Below are 22071 nucleotides of genomic sequence, written 5' to 3'. Positions count from 1 at the left end.
TTGAATGGGAAGCGTTAACTTTAAATGGGTTTCCAATCACCCAGTACTGGACTATAGAGCAGATGTATCTCCCTTTTGTTTCAGCAAAGGGAGCTCTGAAAATCACATTAACTCAATCTAACCACTTTGAGTTAGCCTATCACAGCTTTGGGGTTAATTTTGCACACAGCCCTTGCAAGGCAGGATGTGAGGGGCTCACCAGGTATAAAAAAAGGGCTGAGCTGCCAGCTCGCTCTCTTGGCTCTTGGCTCTTGACTTCCTGGGACGATAAGGTGAGCTCTCTCTCTCTCTCTCTCTCTCTCTTCGCTGGACCATGTGAGCAGAGATTTTCTGACTCTCAACAAGGCAACCTAGCAGGAGTTAAGGGGGGATGGTGATTTAAGGGAATTGCTAAGATTGTTTAAATAACATTGTAGCCACTGTATCCCTCGTTTTTGCCGTGTGTACCCCCTTGTTATATAGTTTTACAATCTTACTGTGTTCATGTGGGATAGTTTGATATTGTGATTATAGTTTCTTTTAGTTAATAAAGATTGATATTTTTTTCTCTCATCCAAACCACGTGTTCCGTTAATATCATTAATTATAAGTTCCTCCACTCAGAACTAAAGGAGGGGTAGTGATTCGAAACCGCTGTTTTAAAATTGGTTTATAGTGCAGCAGCAAAAAGACTGCTGGCCAGGTAGATTACCTTAAACCAGTTTAAAGAAACCCCCGTAATCCTTACACTGACTCTCACTGGGGTACAGTTCCACAGGCACTGACTCTCACTGGGGTACAGTTCCACAGGCACTGACTCTCACTGGGCTACAGTTCCACAGGAACAGACTCCCACTGGGCTACAGTTCCACAGGCACGGACTCTCACTGGGGTACAGTTCCACAGACACTGAGTCTCACTGGGGTACAGTTTCACAGGCACTGACACTCACTGGGGTACTGTTCCACGGACACTGACTCTCTCTGGGGAACAGTTCCACAGACACTGAGTCTCACTGGGGTACAGTTCCACAGGCACTGACACTCACTGGCGTACTGTTCCACGGACACTGACTCTCACTGGGGTACAGTTCCACAGGCACTGACTCTCACTGGGGTACAGTTCCACAGGCACTGACTCTCACTGGGGTACAGTTCCACAGGCAATAACTCTCACTGGGGTACAGTTCCACAGGCACTGACTCTCACTGGGGTACAGTTCCATAGGAACAGACTCACACTGGGATACAGTTCCACAGACACTGACTCTCACTGGGGTACAGTTCTACGGACACGGACTCTCACTGGGGTACAGTTCCACAGGCACTGTCTCTCACTGGGGTACAGTTCCACAGACACTGACTCTCACTGGGGTACAGTTCCACAGACACTGACTCTCACTGGGGTACAGTTTCACAGACACTGACTCTCACTGGGCTACAGTTCCACGGACACAGGCTCTCACTGGGGTACTGTTCCACAGACACTGACTCTCACTGGGGTAGAGTTCCACAGGAACAGACTCCCACTGGGATACAGTTCTACAGACACTGACTCTCACTGGGGTACATTTCCACAGACACGGACTCTCACTGGGGTACTGTTCCACAGACACTGCCTCTCACTGGGGTACAGTTCCACAGGAACAGACTCCCACTGGGATACAGTTCCACAGACACTGACTGGGGTACATTTCCACAGACACGGACTCTCACTGGGGTACTGTTCCACAGACACTGCCTCTCACTGGGGTACAGTTCCACAGGAACAGACTCCCACTGGGATACAGTTCCACAGACACTGACTCTCACTGGGGTACAGCTCCACAGACACGGACTCTCACTGGGGTACAGTTCCACAGGCACTGACTCTCACTAGGGTACAATTCCACAGACACTGACACTCACTGGGGTAGAGTTCCACAGGCAATGACTCTCACTGGGGTACAGTTCCACAGGCACTGACTCTCACTAGGATACAGTTCCACAGGAACAGACTCCCACTGGGGTACAGTTGCACAGACACTGACTCTCACTGGGGTACAGTTCCACTGACAGTGACTCTCACTGGGGTACAGTTCCACAGGCAGCGACTCTCACTGGGGTGCAGTTCCACGGACACTGACTTTCACTGGGGTACAGTTCCAAAAGCACTGACTCTCACTGGGGTACAGTTCCAAAGGCACTGACTCTCACTGGGGTACAGTTCCACAGGCACTGACTGTCACTGGGGTACAGTTCCACAGGCACTGACTGTCACTGGGGTACAGTTCCACAGGCACTGACTCTCACTGGAGTACAGTGCCTGTGCCCACCCTCAGTACGGTGCCAAGTCTGACGCTGCCCACACAATTTGACAGCACTGTCACCAGTACAAGCAAAGCTCGGCGGAAATTGGTGCTTTGCATCAGCAAGGATTCATACTCATGTCTCCCAGTGTGGAGACACACACACAGACACAACAGACACTGATACACACAAACACACCCGCCCACAGGCACAGACCCACACACAGACACACACACATGCACACACTCACCCACCCACAGACACACACACACACCCACAGACACACATACACACACACACACACACAAACACACTCACCCACCCACAGACACACACACACACACACACACACAGAGACACACTCACGCACCCACCCACAGACACACACATACACAAGCACATACCCACCCACCCACACACAGACACACACACCCACAGACAAACACACATGCATGCACACACCCACCCATAGACACACAATCACACAAACACACGCACACACGTACGCACCCATCCACCCACAGACTCACACACTCACACATTCTCTTTGATTCTGAATTGGAACTGATACCACTTACTGGCTGGATCCTTTGCGTGGGTACAGAGAGAACCAGATGTCATACAGCTGCTGTTTGAATTCCTCCTTGTTCACTTTCGCCCTCCCCTTTTTGACTAAATAACTGTGAGCAATCTGAGAAGGAAAGAAATTTTAGGAACTGTAAGTGGCAAATAACCCCAACAGGTCCAACCCTTTCTGGTAGATCGAACCCAGCTACCAAATGTCTCCCCATATCCCTCAACCCACCTTCTCCCCATATCCCTCAACCCCACCTACCCATCTTTTCTCCATATTCCTCAAACCCACCTACCCGCCTACTTCCCATATCCCCAAACCTACCTTTTCCCCATATCCTTTAACCCACCTACCACCTTCTCCCATGTCCCTGAACCCCACCTACCTATCTTCTTCCCACATCCCCAACCCTACCTTCTCCCCACATCCCTCAATAACACCTACCCACCTTCTCCCCATATCCCTCAACCCCATCTACCCACCCTCTCCCCATATCCCTCAACCCCATCTACCCACCCTCTCCCCATATCCCTCAACCCCATCTACCCACCTTTTCCCATATCCCTCAACCCCATCTACCCACCCTCTCCCCATATCCCTCAACCCCATCTACCCACCTTTTCCCATATCCCTCAACCCCATCTACCCACCTTTTCCCATATCCCTCAACCCCATCTACCCACCCTCTCCCCATATCCCTCAACCCCATCTACCCACCTTTTCCCATATCCCTCAACCCCATCTACCCACCTTCTCCCCATATCCCTCAACCCCATCTACCCACCTTCTCCCCATATCCCTCAACCCCATCTACCCACCCTCTCCCCATATCCCTCAACCCCATCTACCCACCCTCTCCCCATATCCCTCAACCCCATCTAGCCACCCTCTCCCCATATCCCTCAACCCCATCTACCCACCCTCTCCCCATATCCCTCAACCCCATCTAGCCACCCTCTCCCCATATCCCTCAACCCCATCTACCCACCCTCTCCCCATATCCCTCAACCCCATCTACCCACTTTTCCCATATCCCTCAACCCCATCTACCCACCCTCTCCCCATATCCCTCAACCCCACCTACCCACCTTCTCCCCATATCCCTCAACCCCATCTACCCACCCTCTCCCCATATCCCTCAACCCCATCTACCCACCCTCTCCCCATATCCCTCAACCCCATCTAGCCACCCTCTCCCCATATCCCTCAACCCCATCTACCCACCCTCTCCCCATATCCCTCAACCCCATCTAGCCACCCTCTCCCCATATCCCTCAAACCCACCTACCCACCTACATCCCACATCCTCCAACTCTACCTTTTCCCCATACCCCTCGACCCACCTACCCACCTTCTCAAATCCCTCAATCCAACCTACCCACCTTCTCCCCAAATCCCTCAACCCCACCTACCCACCTTCTCACCATACCCCTCGATCCACCTACCCACCTTCTCACCATATCCCTCGACCCACCTACCCACCTTCTCAAATCCCTCAATCCAACCTACCCACCTTCTCCCCAAATCCCTCAACCCCACCTACCCACCTTCTCACCATACCCCTCGACCCACCTACCCACCTTCTCACCATATCCCTCGACCCACCTACCCACCTTCTCAAATCCCTCAATCCAACCTACCCACCTTCTCCCCAAATCCCTCAACCCCACCTACCCACCTTCTCACCATATCCCTCGACCCACCTACCCACCTTCTCAAATCCCTCAACCCCACCTACCCACCTTCTCCCCAAATCCCTCAACCCACCTACCCACCTTCTCACCAAGGCTGGAATTTTCTTTGCCTGGGCAGGTCCGGTGCGGGCAGTCACCATGGTGGGTCGCGACCCCATTCTTGCTTCCACCCCACTGCAGAAATCGACTTTGCACTAATGGGGCCTATTAAGCCCGCCCTGCGCGTTACCCGGCCCTATTAAATGGTGCAGGTCTGATGACGTGATCGATGACACATTTTCAGCTGGGATATTTAAAGGAGCCATGGCCACGTTGCAGTTGAAGGTTCATCCAGGAGTGTGCAGTCACTGCACTGGAGCTTTTGATTGTTTCAAACACTTGGAAACGTGACTACACAGAGCCAGAGGGCTGCACCCAGGTTCTCCGATGACTCCCTCCATATGATTGTGGAGGGAGTCACAGCACGCATGGAGGTGCTCTTCCTTTCCAATGGGTGGAAGAGACCTCCCCAGGAGACAAAAAGAGCCTGGCTCCAAATTGCAGAGGAGGTGAACAGCAGGAATGTGGTCAGGAGGACCTGGGTGCAGTGCTGGAAACATTTCAATGATCTCATTAGATCAGGAAACGTTAGTACAAAGCCACACTCAACTGCATCCTGCTGTGCCTCTCATCACATCCCCATCACTCTGCCTTCCCAACCCTATTCCTGCACATCCTTACTCACACCAACATACCTTGCACGTTCACTCATCCCTCTCTCTCTATCTACATTATCACATTCCCATCTCACTGGCCACCCCGCACACTCACCCTCATCCTAATCATACCAACTAACAACATACAAGGAGGCCACTTGGCATTGCCACCCCACTCCATCATAGTCTCCCTCTAAAGATGTAACCCATCCATTCCGTACACTCATTCCATCGCTCTCACTCAACCTTCTCTTCTTTCCCTCCTTGCAGGAAAAGAGAACCCACAAAAAAGAGGGAAAGGGGGAGAACCGGCGGTGGCCCTACATCATTTGCAAACCTTACAACAGCAGAGGAGGTTGTGTTAGAAATATCTGGAATCGTCGAGCAGCTGGAGGTGGGAGACGGAGAGAGGGAGTCATCTCAGCAACCTGGTGACAGAATTACATATCATACAGCTACATGGTATACACCAGTCACTCATATGGGGACTGATGTCGGCAGCCAGTGAATGTTCATCATGTGCATAATAGTATCTGTATCCATTTTTCATATGACGTATCTAACTCATCTCTTTACTCTCCCACAGGTCCATCATGAGCACTGCCCCCCCACCCCCACTGTCCAGGAGGAAGAGGAAGACGACTCCTTAGAGGAGTCTCCAGCCTCTGAGGGCGCACCGACACCAGACATAAGCGCACCCAGCACCAGCGCAGATACGCACACCCCAGTGCATGCCACGTGAGATAGAATATTGTTGTCACCTGGTGTGTCACAGGTCACAAGTGAGCAAGAGCAGATGGTGGAGACAGGGACAACGGTGAAGAGTCCTCGCCGGAGGGCGCAGGATGCTCTCAGCTTTGCTCAGCTGCATGCAGACACTAAGCCTCGGGGGCCATCCAGAAAGGGGGCGATCCTGGAGGTGCAGGAAGAAGTGCAAGGGGCTCTGACAGGTTTTGCGACCGCGATGTCTGCAAATGTGCAGAGAATGGAGGAGTCCATCTCCAAAATGAGCACCACCGTGTCGCAGGTGATAGGGACTGTAGGCTCTTCCATTGAAAGGATGGCCACCTGCATGGAGCAGCTAATGCGCAACTCACAGGAGCACACGCTATCTATAGAGAATAAATGGCAGAGGCTCATCGGCCTCCTCTCTAGGAGGGATATCAACGTAGACATGGGTCCTCACGGCCCCACTGATTTGCAGCAAGGTGCTCTCCAGCTACTTGCTAGCAGGGAAGTGTGGGTGGCCCATGAGAGAGATGATGGTGAGAGGGGATATGGAAGTGTGGGCTCCTCTCAAAGCGCTTACACTTCTCCCCCATTGCCACCCCCTCAGTCAGAGCCCCGGATGCCTCCCCGCACATGATGGGCGAGTCTCCCCGAGTCGCAGGAGGAACAGACTTTGGCGGGACCATCAGAGGCTACAAAACCCAGAGGATGTCCACTAAGAATGTCTAAGTAGTTGCAGCAGGGAAGTGAGCAGGCTGCCTCTTCCTCTGCTGGAGCCACAGGGGTAGTACCTCGTAGAAGCACGCATAAGAGAAAGATGACATACAAGCAGATTCACAAGGGTAGCCACTTGGTTGTTTTATTCAATGTTAATGTCAAGTTTCCGTTAATGTGATCTCAACCATAAAAATCTTTCTTTTCACCACTTTCCAGTCTTGGACTAATTTGTGTGCACCTTTGGAAGTGGCTTAGTGAGTTGCAGTGAATGGTGAGACATACGGTACCTCCAGCAATGGTGGTCAGTGTGAAAGGAATGGCTTGGTCATTGTAGGGATCCTTTATGGTGTTGCTGTGGGGTGGTGCCGACCTGGTGCATCATGTGGTAGCCATATGGGTGTACTGTGTAAATTTAAGTAAATCTGACCATGATGAGACCGTCCCTGGCCTCCCGGGCAGCAATGTGCTCGGGTGCTGGTGAGACCTGGGCCACAGGTTCCTCCAACGCCTGCTCCTCCTCGTCTTCCAGCTGATGCTCCTCCTCTGAAGAAGAAGAAGCTGTGCGCTCAGTGCCTTGCTCCTCATGCAGCGCTAATTCTCGCTGCTGCACTATGTTGTGCAGGGCGCAGCAGACCATGACAATTCTGGAGACCCTGGCTGGTGTGTACTGAAGGGCTCTTCTAGATCTGACAAGGCATCTGAAGTGCATTTTCAGCATGCCTATTATCTGCTGTCTGACACATCTGGTGGAAATGTGGTTTTCATTATATCTCTCCTTGGCCTCAGTACTTGGCCTCCTCAAGGGTATCATGAGCCACGTCTTCAGTGGATAGCCCTTGTCTCCAAGCAGCCAGCCGGAAAGTCTGCTTGGAGGAGCGAAGAGCTGAGGGAGTGTGGACTGGCGAAGGACAAAAGAGTCATGGCAGCTACCAGGGAACTTGGCACACACATGCATGATTATCTTCCTATGGTTGCAGATCAGCTGCACATTGAGGGAGTGGAAGCCCTTGCGGTTGACAAGGACACCTAGGTGATGATGGGGTGCCCTGATGGCCACATGTGTGCAGTCGATGATGCCCTGCACCCGTGGGAAGCCAGCCAGAGTGGTAAAGTTGAGCGCCCGCTCAGTAACACTGGCATCATCAGTGGCAAAGTTGATATAATTGGCTGATTTGTCAAAGAGGGCATCGGTGACCTGTGTGATGCATCTGTCAGTGGCTGACTGCGAGATGCCACAAATGTCAGCTGCAGATCCCTGGAAGGAGCCTGAGGTGAAGAAGTTGATGCACTGGTGACTTTGACAGCCACTGTTAAGGCGTGTCCACCCGGTCCTCTGGGCTGGAGGTCTTGCTCCAGGAATATGCGAATGTATGCGACAACCTGGCGCAATAGCCTAAGCCTCCTTTGACACTGCTGTTCAGTCATGTTGAGGAAGCTCATCCTCTGCCTGTATACCCTGTGTTGAGGGTATCGCCTCCGGCGCGGTGCAGCCCTGCGCTGATGCCCTCTCTCCTGTGCAGCATCAGGTGGTTGTGGAGAAGGTTGTTGGTGTTGTTGTTGGTGCTGCTGGTGTGCCTGGTGCTGCTAGTGTTGGGGCTCATCGTGGTCCGATTCTGAGGACCAAGGTGAGACAGTATAAACGGCACCCATGCTGATGGAATAGATGGCAGGTCAAGTAGAGATGAGAGGAGCAATCTGTCAATGGTGTGATAGGTTGTAATAATGAGGTGAAACTGGATGGCGACTTTGCTGGAAACACTTGCAGCCTCTAGAAAGTTAGATCTGTGTTGGGAATGCAGTCAGCAACAGTTTCTGCCTGAGGAAAGTGATCAGCTGTGAGGTGGGAGCTTTTATAGTAATTTTCATGCTGTCAACTAATCAGCTGGATCAATGGCCACTCAACTCCCGCCTCAGGTTGACAGATGTGGTTCCCAAGCTGCATGAATCCCGTGGTCATTCAGTGAAATTTGAAAGGTAGGCTAAAAAAAGCAGCTTAAGGGTCTGACAACAAGGTGATAATCATTTAAATTAGGATGCCCGCCTCTACCATTTGGGTTGCTGCCACACCGGCAAATGTGCCCAATGGAGAGGCGCGTGGGGGTGGGATGACGGCAGGTTCCCAACCCGCTCCAATTTATTTCAAATTTCCCACCCAACCCGCCTCCGATCATGCCTACACGGTCCCCTTAAATTCCGGCCCATATCCCTCAACACCACCTACCCAGCTTCTCATGAGGTCCCTCAACCCCACTTACCTACCTTCTCCCTACATCCCTCAACCCTACCATCCCCCTACATCCTTCAACCCTACCTTCTCCCCCTATCCCTCAACCCCACCTACCCTGCTTCTCCCCATATCCCCAAACCCTACCTTCTCCCCACATCCCTAAACCCGACCTTCTCCCCATATCTCTCAACCCCACCTACCCTCCTCATCCCCATATCCCAAAACCCTACCTTCCCCCACATCCCTAAACCCTACCTCTCCCCATATCCCTCAACCCCACCTACCCTCCTTCTCCCCATATCCCCAAACATTACCTTCTCCCCATATCCCTAAACCCTACCTTCCCCCCACATCCCAAACCCTACCTTCCCCCACATCCCTAAACCCTACCTTCTCCCCATATCCCTCAACCCCACCTACCCTCCTTCTCCCCATATCCCCAAACACTACCTTCTCCCCATATCCCTAAACCCTACCTTCTCCCCCATCCCTCAACCCCACCAACCCTCCTCATCCCCATATCCCTAAACCCTACCTTCTCCCCATATCCCTCAACCCCACCTACCCTCCTTCTCCCCATATCCCCAAACCCTACCGGATGGGTTGCACCTGAACCAGAACGGGACAAATATCCTTGCGGGGAGGTTTGCTAGCACTGTTTGGGGGGGTTTAAACTAAAATGGCAGGGGGTTGGGAACCTGAGCAGGGAGACAGAGGAAAGGGAAACAGGGATAAAAGCAAAAGATAGGAAGGAGAAAAACAAAAGTGGCAGTCAGAGAAATCAACAGTTTAAATCAAACGTGGCCACAGTAAATAATAATTCTAATAGGTCTAAGGGCGTTAAAAAAACAAGCCTGAAGGCTTTGGCCTAGAAATTCGGTGTAGCCGCGTTTGGGACGTTAGTCCTGGTGATGCGCAAAGTTTAGCGGCCAGGCGCAATTTAGCACCACCTAGCGCGATATTGGGTTGCAGCGCCCCTAAAGGTGATTGCGGCGCTAAATCAGGCGCTGCACGCTACTCTTAAGGCGCTAACCCAGCGGCGCAACCCAATTTCGCAGCACCGGGCACAGCAAGGGTGCTGTCAATAATCACTTTCCCTGAGACACAGTGGCGCCGGCCAGCTCTTAAAGGGGCAAGTCAATTGGCATCACCAGACACACTCACTGCCTTGTAGGCCTTCAAAGCGGTGGGAGCCTACCTGTGGCGCCCCAGCCTAGCAAGACATGGAAAGGGTGAGGCAGAGGGCGGAACGCCTCACTGATGGGGCATTGGATGCTTTGGTTGGCGCAGTGGAATCAAGGCCAAGGAAGATGGTCGGAATGTGATTTATGTTTTGGACAGTCTCCCGGGTGTGAGAGGCAGTTATGTGTCAGTGTATTCATTTTGCTTTCTGTTGCCATAGCTTTCTCATGTTTGAAGGAACCACATTTTGTGTAATGAAACACTTTCTTCATTTACAATGGCCATGCCTGCTATTTACATGCATCTTGCCCTTCACAGGCTTGGGGGTTTCAGACCGGTTCCATTCCTGTTCTTGGAATGGCAGCAAGCATTCTGTGAGAGGGGCCTAGAAGCTACTACTGATCAGCCTCTGACGCGCAGCCTGAGAAGAGCCACTCGCATAGAAGTTCAGGCCAGCAGTCATCTTCTCAGCCACCGACAGAGATGTCCTGCACCTTATCTGAGGCTGCAGATCTGACTGAAGCAGCTGGCACAGCTCAGTCACCACCTCCTTTCTAAATCGCAGCCTTCTGACACACTGCTCCTCCGGCATGTTCATGTAGGAAAACTGCTGTCGGATAACCCTGCCAGCGTAAGGTCTGCTGTGGCGACGTCTGTTGGCCCTCCTCCGTCTGGCCATGCCCGCCCCCCTCTCCCAACGTCTCAGTGCCCTTTCCAGATGATTCAGCAGCAGGACGTTCCCCTCCAATGCAGCCCCCATAATAAGTGCCCACAGGAAGGTTCCCCGTTGTCAAGGCTCACCAACAGCAAGGTGATGGTCAGAAGGCTGAAGATCGTCTGCCTGCGCTGGCTCAGTGGTCAAATGGCTCTCAGTGTGCCGCTCAGCAACTCTTTGTAGCTCTCGAGGAAGTTGTGATCCAAAAATGGCTGCCGCTTTTAAACCACACCAGTCCCCTTTAAATAACGCTCCTCCAGCCCGAGAGCGACTTGGTAAGGCCCAGGTAAGCTGTCACTATTAGCGCCAGGCGCTACGGAGGGGTGCGCCACTGAATTTCCGGTCCGGGGCACCCAAAAGGCGTTGCACACTCAAATGACGTCATAATCAGCCTGCGCCCATGAGCGGGCGCTAAGATTTAGCGCCAGCGCTAAATGCATGCTCAATATGGGGCAAGGCGCCTCGCGCCCGCCCGCAAATTGCTAGCGCCCCACTTCTCGGCCTCTTTAGGTATTAATCGGTGGCACTATCAACCGAATTTCTCCCCCTTTGTGTCTTAATGCGAGGAGCATTTGTAATAAGGTGTACGAATTGGCTGCGCAAATAGAGGTAAACGAATATGATTTGGTTGGGATTACGGAAACGTGGCTCAAGGATGGCCAAGACTGGAAACTCAACATCCAGGGGTATTCGATATTCAGGAAAGATAGGCAAAAAGGAAAGGGAGGTGGGGTAGCATTACTGGTTAATGAAGGGATTAATACAATTGTAATGAAGGATATTAGCTCTGATGATGTGGAATGTGTATGGGTAGAATTGAGAAATACTAAGGGGAAAAAAACATTAGTGGGAGTGGTATATAGACCTCCAAACAGTAAGGCGGAGGTTGGGGATGGCATTAAAAGGGAAATTAAAGAAGCGTGCAGTAAGGGCACAGCAGTCATCATGGGTGACTTTAATCTACATATAGATTGGGCCAACCAAATTAGTAACAATACTGTGGAGGAGGAATTCCTGGAGTGTTTACGGGATGGTTTCCTGGACCAATATGTCGAGGAACCAACCAGAGATCAGGCCATCTTAGACTGGGTATTATGTAATGAGAAAGGATTAATTAGCAATCTTGTTGTACGAGGCCCCTTGGGTCGGAGCAATCATAATATGATCGAATTCTTCATTAAGATGGAGAATGTAGTAGTTGACTCAGAGACAAGGGTCCTCAATTTAAATAAAGGAAACTACGATGGTCTGAGGAGCGAGTTGGGTAGGATTGATTAGGGAATGGCACTCAAAGGGTTGACGGTGGATAGGCAATGGCAAACATTCAAAGGCCGAATGGATGAGCTACAGAATTTGTTCATCCCAATTTGGCATAAAAGTAAAACAAAAAAGGTGACTCAACCGTGGCTTACAAGGGAAATTAGGGATAGCATAAGATCCAAGGAGAGGACATATAAATTGGCTAGAAAAAGCAATAATCCTGAGGATTGGGAGCAGTTTAGGATTCAACAAAGGAGGACAAAGGGATTAATTAAGAAAGGGAAAATAGAATATGAGAGTAAGCTAGCTGGGTACATAAAAACTGACTGTAAAAGCTTTTATAGATATGTGAAGAGAAAAAGATTGGTGAAGTCAAGCGTAGTTGCAGTCAGAATCAGGGGAATTTATAATGGGAAACAAAGAAATGGCCGACCAACTAAATACATACTTTGGTTCTGTCTTCACAAAGGAGGACACAAATAACCTCCAGGAGATGCTGGGGAACATAGGGTCTGATGAAAGGGTGGAACTGAAAGAAATCAGTATTTGTAGGGAAATGGTGTTAGGAAAATTGATGGGACTGAAGGCCGATAAATCCCCAGGGCCTGATAATCTACACCCTAGGGTATTTAAGGAAGTGGCCCTAGAAATAGTAGATGCATTGCTGGTCATCTTCCAGAACTCGATAGACTCTGGAACAGTACCCATGGATTGGAGGGTAGCTAATGTTACCCCACTATTCAAAAAAGGTGGTAGAGAAAAAACGGGGGATTATAGACCGGTAAGCCTGACATCGGTAGTGGGGAAAATGCTAGAGTCTATTATAAAAGCTGTAATAGCAGAGCACTTGGAAAGCAGTGACAGGATCGGACAAAGTCAACATGGATTTATAAAAGGTAAATCATGCTTGACTAATCTACTGGAATTTTTTGAGGATGTAACTTGTAAAATAGATAAGGGAGAACCAGTGGATGTGGTGTATTTGGACTTTCAGAAGGCTTTCGATAAGGTCCCACATAAGAGATTAGCGTGCAAAATTAAGGCACATGGGATTGGGGGCAAGGTATTGACTTGGATAGAGAACTGGTTGGCGGACAGAAAGCAAAGAGTTGGAATAAACGGGTCGTTTTCCGAGTGGCAGGCAGTGACTAGTGGGGTACCGCAAGAATCGGTCCTAGGACCCCAGCTGTTCACAATATATATTAATGATCTGGACGAGGGAATTGGATGTAATATCTCCAAATTTGCAGACGACACAAAGCTGGGTGGGAGGGTAAGCTGTGAGGAGGATGTCGTGAAACTCCAGTACGATTTGGACAGGTTGGGTGATTGGGCAGAAACATGGCAAATGCACTATAATGTGGATAAATGTGAGGTTATCCACTTTGGTGGCAAAAACAGGAAGGCAGATTATTATTTGAATGGCAATAGATTGGGAGAAGGGGAAGTGCAAAGAGACCTGGGTGTTCTTGTGCACCAGTCGCTGAAGGTAAACATGCAGGTGCAGCAGGCGGTTAAGAAGGCAAATGGTATGTTGGCCTTCGTAGCAAGAGGGTTCGAGTACAGGAACAAGGATGTCTTGCTACAGTTGTACAGGGCCTTGGTGAGACCACACCTTGAGTATTGTGTGCAGTTTTGGTCGCCTTACCTGAGGAAGGACGTTCTTGCCATGGAAGGAGTGCAGCGAAGATTCACCAGGCTGATACCTGGGATGGCAGGAATGATGTATGAGGAGAGATTGTGTCGATTGGGCTTATACTCACTGGAGTTTAGAAGATTGAGAGGGGATCTCATCGAAACCTATAAAATTCTGTCAGGCCTGGACAGACTAGATGCAGGAAGGATGTTTCTGATGGCCCGGGAGTCCAGAACCAGGGGTCATAGTCTAAGGATAAGGGGTAAGCCATTTAGGACTGAAATGAGGAGGAATTTCTTCACCCAGAGAGTGGTGAACCTATGGAATTCTCTGCCACAGAGGGCGGTGGAGGCCAGTTCATTAAATATATTCAAGAAAGAGTTGGATATATTTCTTAAGGCTAAAGGGATCAAGGGATATGGGGAGAAGGCAGGGACAGGGTACTGAATTTGGATGATCAGCCATGATCTCATTGAATGGCGGAGCAGGCTCGAAGGGCCGAATGGCCTTCTCCTGTGTTTCTATGTTTCTATGTTTCTCCCCATATCCTCAAACCCTACCTTCTCCCCATATCCCCAAACCCTACCTTCTCCCCATATCCCCAAACCCTACCTTCTCCCCATATCCCCAAACCCTACCTTCTCCCCATATCCCCAAACCCTACCTTCTCCCCATACTCCTCAACCCCACCCATTAACAGTGCAGTGTGATGTTACCTGCAGCACCGGAGTCTCCATGACAGCGTCCAGAAAGCTGTGGATCTCTCGCTCCTCCTCTGGGGTAATGATCTCCGGTTCTCCTGTGTCAGCTTCATAATTATCCAATAGGGAAATGAATGCTAAAAGGAATCACAAATGTGTCTTTGATATAATCTGTGCTTTGTGTCAATTGGGGGCATGTGATTCACTCACGGAGATCCAGCATTTTTATATCAGAGTGTATTGGTATCAGGGGTTGGGTAATATAGGGAGAGAATATCAGAGGGTGGTTATCAGGGTGTGGATTTCAGGGAGAGGGTATCAGAGACTTGGGAAATGATGTAGATGGTCAGAGAGCCAGCAGATGGATTCTCCTGTGGATATGAAGGTCAGGTGATGTATATGAAGTAATGGTGTACAACATGAGGGCTGTCTGTTGGCAGAGAAAGTGTGTGGTCAGTGTGAGGCTGTTATTAATGAGGTAAATAAGGAGGGAACTGGGCTCCAGATCACAACAAGTGTACAGAGGAGTGGAACCAGTTCAGGAGTGTGGCTACAGTACGGGGCACCCCACCTCAAATAGGATATTTAGATCCATTCAAAGGATGAGGGAAGAGTGACGAGGGCAGTTCAGGTCTTTGGGGGATTGAGTTATGAAGTAAAACTCAAAGGACTAAAGGGGGACGGGGGCAGAGGACATGATCCAGGTCTGGGAATAACAAAAGGTGTAAATGAGGCGGGAATATTTTTTTTTTATTCGCTTATGGGATGTGGGCGTCGCTGGCAAGGCCGGCATTTATTGCCCATCCCTAGCTACCCTTGAGAAGGTGGTGGTGAGCTGCCTTCTTCAACCGCTGCAGTCCATGTAGTGATGGTACTCCCACAGTGCTGTTAGGTAGGGAGTTCCAGGACTTTGACCCAGCGACGATGAAGGATTGGCGATATACTCCTAAATCAGGATGGTGTGTGACTTGGAGGGGAACTTGGAGGTGGTGGTGTTCCCATGCTCCTGCTGCTCTTGTCCTTCTAGGTGGAAGAGGTCGTGGGTCTGGGAGGTGCTGCCGAAGAAGCCTTGGCGAGTTGCTGCAGTGTATCTTGTAGATGGTACACACTGCAGCCACAGTACACCAGTGGTGGAGGGAGTGAATGTTTAAGGTGGTGGATGGGGTGCCAATCAAATGGGCTGCTTTGTCCTGGATGGTGTCGAGCTTCTTGAGTGTTGTTGGAGCTGCACTCATCCAGGCAAGTGGCTAGTATTCCACCACACTCCGTACTTGTGCCTTGTAGATGGTGGAAAAGCTTTGGGGAGTCAGGAGGTGAGACAATAAGCAAGCAATGTAATTTTTATTTAATTTAAAGAGTGAGAGAGATTAACAGTATGGGGGAAGTGAGGGTTAGCGAGAGATTAACAATTAGGGGGAGTGAGGGTTAGGGAGAGGTTAACAATTAGGGGGAATGAGGGTTAGAGAGAGATTAACAGTAGAGGGGGAGTGAGGATTGGAGAGAGAGTAACACGGAGTGGGGGTTAGAGAGAGATTAACATGGGAGGGGTGAGGTTTAGAGAGTGGAGAGTTGAAGAAGGAAGTTAAAGTATGAGATCAAAAATTGGTGGGTGGGGTCCATGGTGCCGTGTTCAAGTGGTCTGTGTGTATCGGGGTTGTTGGGCTGAATTTCCTTTCCTGACTCTGGACTTTAGGGCTAGAAATTCGGTGCATTTGTGCCTCTTTTCACCCAAATGCAGCACCGCTAACGACTCCCGCTGAATTCAGCGGGAGTTTAGCGGCGGCGGTAACCAGTAGCGCCCGCTCCGCTGCACAGGTGATAAAAACATGCACAGTGCCCCGTTTTCACCCCGCCTGCAAAATTGGCCCACGCGTCTGAATCTGCGCCGGGCGATGACAGCGACCGATTCAGGGGACGGGAACGGAGCGGCTGGACGCTAAGTAAAGGGGAGGCGGCAGGAGAGGGATAAAAAAAATCAGCCGACTTGTCGCGGCCCATTGCGTCTTTGAACGTGGGGTCCGTGCCGCGATCTGGCAGCCCGGCCCTCCTCTAGAGAGCTGGGCTGCTGGCACAGCACCCCGCACCCCGGTGGTCCAGGTAAGGCCCCGCAGAGTTGTGGGCTTGGGCCCTCCCCTTTAATGAGGGGAAGAGCCCCTCCGTGCAGCAGCGCTATGTGGCCCAGTGCGTAGCACTGAAGAACGCACCGCCCCGATATCCAGAATGGTCGCGAACAAATTTTTCCCCCTAAGTCTGTAACTCTCTCTCACTGGAGCTAACCCTTGCTTGAAATTGTCCTGTTGATTCTGTATTTGCTGGAGCTCGTACCTGAAAACGTTTTCTTTTTGAAAACTTCCTCGTTCACATAAAGGAACAATGGGAGTGCTGCTCCCTCAGTGACGTCTGTGTTATGTACAGTTTGTTCAGCTTTCTCCTGTAGGCAACAATAATAAAGAGAAATGACTGACCTGTTGTATAGAACCATAGAAATCACAGCACAGCAAGAGGCCATTCATCCCATCGTGCCTGTGCTAGTTATTTGACTGAAGCTGCCTGTGCTGATCCCCATTTCCCCGCCCTGTCCTCGTGTCCATTTATATTCATCCTATTTCAATCCTTATCCAATTCCCTTCTAAATGTTCCAGTCTCTCCCTCAGTAGCCCCTTGTGATAAAACAACCCATGTTGTAACAACTGTCTGTGTGAAAAGGGTTTTTCTAACTTCCCCCCTCATTATTCCAGTGATAATCCTCAGTCTGAAAGAAGGAACGTGCATTTCTATAGCGCCTTTCACCACCTCAGGACGGCCCAAAGTGCTTCACAACCAATCAAGTACTTTTTGAAGTATGCTAACTGCTGTAATATAGGAAACGCAGCTGCCAATTTGTGCACAGCAAGATCCCACAAACACCAATGTGATCATTAGCAGATCATCGGTTTTAGTGATGTTAGTTGAGAGATAAATATTGGCCAGGACACCAGGCAGAACTCCCCTGCTCTTCCTCCAATAGTGCCATGGGATCATTTACATCTCTTACGTTGAGTCTACAGCACAGAAACAGGCCATTCGACCCAACAGTTCCATGCCGGTGATTATGCTCCACACAATCTTCTCCCTCCCCTTTTCATCTAACTCCATCAATATATTGTTCTATTCCTTTCTCCCTCATGTGTTTATCTCATTACCCCTTAAATGCATCTATACGTCCTCCAGAGAGGGCAGACAGGCTCTTGGTTTAACGTCTCATCCGATAAACAGCAGCTCTGCCCCTTGTTATTGATTCACTAACATTTGGACCAACCTTTCATCATTTACACTCTCAAAACATTCTTTCGAAGTTGTCTCTCTGTTAAACAGTGCTGGTAAATACTCCTTGTGCAGCAGCTAACTGTAACCACATACTTCATCATTTGTATATACTCCCTGTAGCACAAAGCCCTGGTGAAAGACCTGTTCAATCACTTTACAAATGCCAACTGCATTAACCACCATTCAGCAACTCTTGCACAAATGAAGGCTTTCAGTCATGAAGCTTCTCTGAGGAGAATGACAGAATCTTTTCATTATTGAGAAGCCTTTGAGGGGCCAGGGATCATGATAATGCGCAGCAGTGAGGGTGCAAAGAGCTGGAGTGCAGGAAAGTCAGGAAGCAGGGTGATGTGCCTCAATAAATCCGAGACTCGATGTTAGCGAAACAAAACAAGGCTTTTATTGACTTAGAAGGTAACACACAGAGGAGAGGTATCTTCCATCCAGAGGTCTGCCGTACTGGATGTGATGCAGGCTGGGCCAGCTTACATAGGGGCCAGGTATGGGCAGAGCCCTACACACAGTACAATACAATGGTGAGGAAACGGAACTGAGGTAAGGGAAATGAAACTGAAACCAACCACAGTCACAGGCAGAGAATACCAATGAGTGATGAATGGAATATTTCATCACACAGGGATTAGGTAACGCCAAGATCAGAGGAGGAAGGGAAGAGCAAGGCAGGTTCCACAGCTTTGAAGCCCTTGTTCAGAATAAAGAGACTGTGCAATGAGCCTGGATTTCAGCAACTGTGAGGATCCAAAGAGGAGGGAGAGTGTGTGGGACGGGTGGGCGGGGGGAGAGAGTGTGTGGGACGGGTGGGCGGGGGGAGAGAGTGTGTGGGACGGAGGGGGGAGAGTGTGGGATGGTGGGGGCGGGGGAGAGAGTGTGGGACGGGCGGGGGGGAAAGTGTATGGGATGGGGGGAGAGTGTGTGGGATGGGGGAGAGTGTGTTGGTCGGGGGAGAGTGTGTGAGACGGGGGAGAGTGTGTGGGACGGGGGAAAGTGTGTGGGATGGGGGAGAGTGTGTGGGATGGGGGAGAGTGTGTGGGACGGGGGAGAGTGTGTGGGACGGGGGGGAGAGTGTGTGGGACGAGGGAGAGTGTGTGGGATGGGGGAGAGTGTGTGGGACGGGGGGAGAGTGTGTGAGACGGGGGGAGAGTGTGTGAGACGGGGGGAGAGTGTGTGGGACGGGGGAGAGTGTGTGGGACGGGGGAGAGTGTGTGGGACGGGGGGAAGTGTGTGGGATGGGGGGGAGAGTGTGTGGGACGGGGGAGAGTGTGTGGGATGGGGGAGAGTGTGTGGGATGGGGGAGAGTGTGTGGGACGGGGGAGAGTGTGTGGGACGGGGGGGAGAGTGTGTGGGACGGGGGAGAGTGTGTGGGACGGGGGAGAGTGTGTGGGACGGGGGGAGAGTGTGTGGGACGGGGGGAGAGTGTGTGGGACGGGGGGAGAGTGTGTGGGACGGGGGGAGAGTGTGTGGGACGGGGGGAGAGTGTGTGGGACGGGGGAGAGTGTGTGGGACGGGGGGGAGAGTGTGTGGGACGGGGGAGAGTGTGGGACGGAGGAGAGTGTGTGGGACGGGGGGAGAGTGTGTGGGACGGGGGAGAGTGTGTGGGACGGGGGGGAGTGTGTGGGACGGGGGGAGAGTGTGTGGGACGGGGGGAGAGTGTGTGGGACGGGGGGAGAGTGTGTGGGACGGGGGGAGAGTGTGTGGGACGGGGGGAGAGTGTGTGGGACGGGGGGAGAGTGTCTGGGACGGGGGAGAGTGTGTGGGACGGGGGGGAGTGTGTGGGACGGGGGGGAGAGTGTGTGGGACGGGGGGAGAGTGTGTGGGACGGGGGAGAGTGTGTGGGACGGGGGAGAGTGTGTTGGTCGGGGGAGAGTGTGTGGGACGGGGGGGAGTGTGTGGGACGGGGGAGAGTGTGTGGGACGGGGAGAGTGTGTGGGACGGGGGAGAGTGTGTGGGACGGGGGGAGAGTGTGTGGGACGGGGAGAGTGTGTGGGACGGGGGAGAGTGTGTGGGACAGGGGGAGAGTGTGTGGGACGGGGGAGAGTGTGTGGGACGGGGGAGAGTGTGTGGGACGGGGGAGAGTGTGTGGGATGGGGGGAGAGTGTGTGGGACGGGGGGGAGTGTGTGGGACGGGGGAGAGTGTGTGGGACGGGGGAGAGTGTGTGGGACGGAGGAGAGTGTGTGGGACAGGGGGAGAGTGTGTGGGACGGGGGAGAGTGTGTGGGACAGGGGGAGAGTGTGTGAGACGGGGGAGAGTGTGTGGGACGGGGGGAGTGTGTGGGACGGGGGAGAGTGTGTGGGACGGGTGAGAGTGTGTGAGACAGGGGGAGAGTGTGGGACGGGGGAGAGTGTGTGGGACGGGGGAGAGTGTGTGGGACGGGGGAGAGTGTGTGGGACGGGGGGAGAGTGTGTGGGACGGGGGGAGAGTTTGTGGGACAGGGGGAGAGTGTGTGGGACAGGGGGAGAGTGTGTGGGACGGGGGAGAGTGTGTGGGACGGATGAGAGTGTGTTGGTCACGGGGGGAGTGTGTGGGATGGGGGGAGTGTGAGGGACGGGGGGGAGTGTGTGGGATGGGGGGGAGTGTGAGGGACGGGGGGGAGAGTGTGTGGGACAGGGGGAGAGTGTGTGGGGCGGCTGGGGGGGGAGTGTGTGGGACGGGGGGAGAGTGTGTGGGATGGGGGGGAGAGTGTGTGGGACGGGGTGCAAGTGTGTGTGGAACTGGGAATTTGGAGTTTAGGAGGAATAAGAGCGAAAAGATTGTAACATCGCCCGTCTCTGCCCTTCCCTCAGTTCATCCGCTGCTGAAACCCTCATCCATGCCTTTGTTGCCTCTAGACTTGACTTTTCCAACGCACTCCTGGCCGGCCTCCCACATTCCACCCTACGATACTTGTGGTCGTCCAATACCCAGCTGCCCATGTCCTAACTCGCACCAAGTCCTGTTCACCCATCACCCCTGTGCTCGCTGACCTACATTGGCTCCTGGTTAAGCAACGCCTCGATTTCAAAATTCTCATCTTTGTTTTCAAATCCCTCCATGGCCTCGCCACTTCCTATCTCTGTAATCTCCTCCAGCCCCACAACCCCCCACCTCCACTACCCCCAAGATATCTGCGCTCCTCTAATTCTGCCCTCTTGAACATCCCTGATTATAAATCGCTCAACCTTTGTTGGCCATGCCTTCTGTTGCCTAGGCCCTAAGCTCTGCAATTCCCTGCCTAAACCTGTCCGCCTCGCTACCTCTCTTTCCTCCTTTAAGACGCTCCTTAGAACCGACCTCGTTGACCAAGCTTTTGGTCACCTGCCCTAATTTCTCCTTATGTGGATCGGTGTCACATTTTTTGTCTTAAAATACTCCTGTGCTGCGCCTTGGGACGTCTTACTACGTTAAAGGTGCTGTATAAATACAAGTTGTTGTTGTTGTTGAATGTTCAGAGGAGAATTGACCATTGTAGTACAGGTTGAGCGTCCCAAATCCGGAGTTCTGGTATCCGGGATGTTCCGGAATCCGGACTCTGGGACGATTGGTGGCAGGGGTCCAGAATCCGTAAAATGTTCCGGAATCCTGACACCCTGAGGGAGGCTTACCAAAAACCCGAAAACCAGTTTGGCCTCGGTCCTGAGGTTGCCGGATTCGGGTCGATCAACCTGTATTAATAAAATCGAGATAGGAAGGAAATATAAATGGGTTCCGGGAAAGCGGAGAGAAATGTGATTAGAGTAGAGGCCATCAAAGGGATGCTGGCACCAGCACTTCCACTGGCACCTACACCAGCACAGCACCTACACCAGCACAGCACCTACACCAGCACAGCACCTACACCAGCACAGCACCTACACCAGCACAACACCTATACCAGCACAGCACCTACACCAGCACAACACCTACACCAGCACCTACACCAGCACAACACCTACACCAGCACAGCACCTACACCAGCACAGCACCTACACCAGCACAGCACCTACACCAGCACCTACACCAGCACAGCACCTACACCAGCACAGCACAACACCGACACCAGCACAGCACCTACACCAGCACCTACACCAGCACAGCACCTACACCAGCACCTACACCAGCACAACACCTACACCAGCACAACACCTACACCAGCACAACACCTACACCAGCACAGCACCTACACCAGCACAGCACCTACACCAGCACAGCACCTACACCAGCACCTACACCAGCACAGCACCTACACCAGCACAGCACCTACACCAGCACAGCACCTACACCAGCACAACACCTACACCAGCACAACACCTACACCAGCACAGCACCTACACCAGCGCAACACCTACACCGGAACAACACCTACACCAGCACAGCACCTACACCAGCACAACA

General features: G+C 51.9%; 1 protein-coding gene across 3 annotated transcripts in view; it reads right to left on the bottom strand.

Annotated features, from left to right (window-relative positions):
* endou2 (endonuclease, polyU-specific 2) overlaps nt 1–22071 on the bottom strand; it is a 46443-nt gene that overhangs the window by 12077 nt on the left and 12295 nt on the right. For all 3 annotated transcript variants that reach the window (XM_086010534.1, XM_086010535.1, XM_086010533.1), the window contains exons 4-6: nt 16722–16827; nt 14412–14533; nt 2845–2957 (exon numbers count right to left, since the gene is read on the bottom strand). In XM_086010534.1, coding sequence (XP_085866660.1) covers nt 2845–2957; nt 14412–14533; nt 16722–16827 — 341 coding nt within the window. The remainder of the gene's footprint in view (nt 1–2844; nt 2958–14411; nt 14534–16721; nt 16828–22071) is intronic.

The sequence above is a fragment of the Somniosus microcephalus genome, chromosome 17, assembly GCF_052327205.1.
Source record: "Somniosus microcephalus isolate GS21.2 chromosome 17, FLI_Smic_1.0, whole genome shotgun sequence".
In the NCBI taxonomy this organism is placed as follows: Eukaryota; Metazoa; Chordata; class Chondrichthyes; order Squaliformes; family Somniosidae; genus Somniosus; species Somniosus microcephalus.
This window is presented reverse-complemented; position numbering and strand designations above follow the sequence as displayed.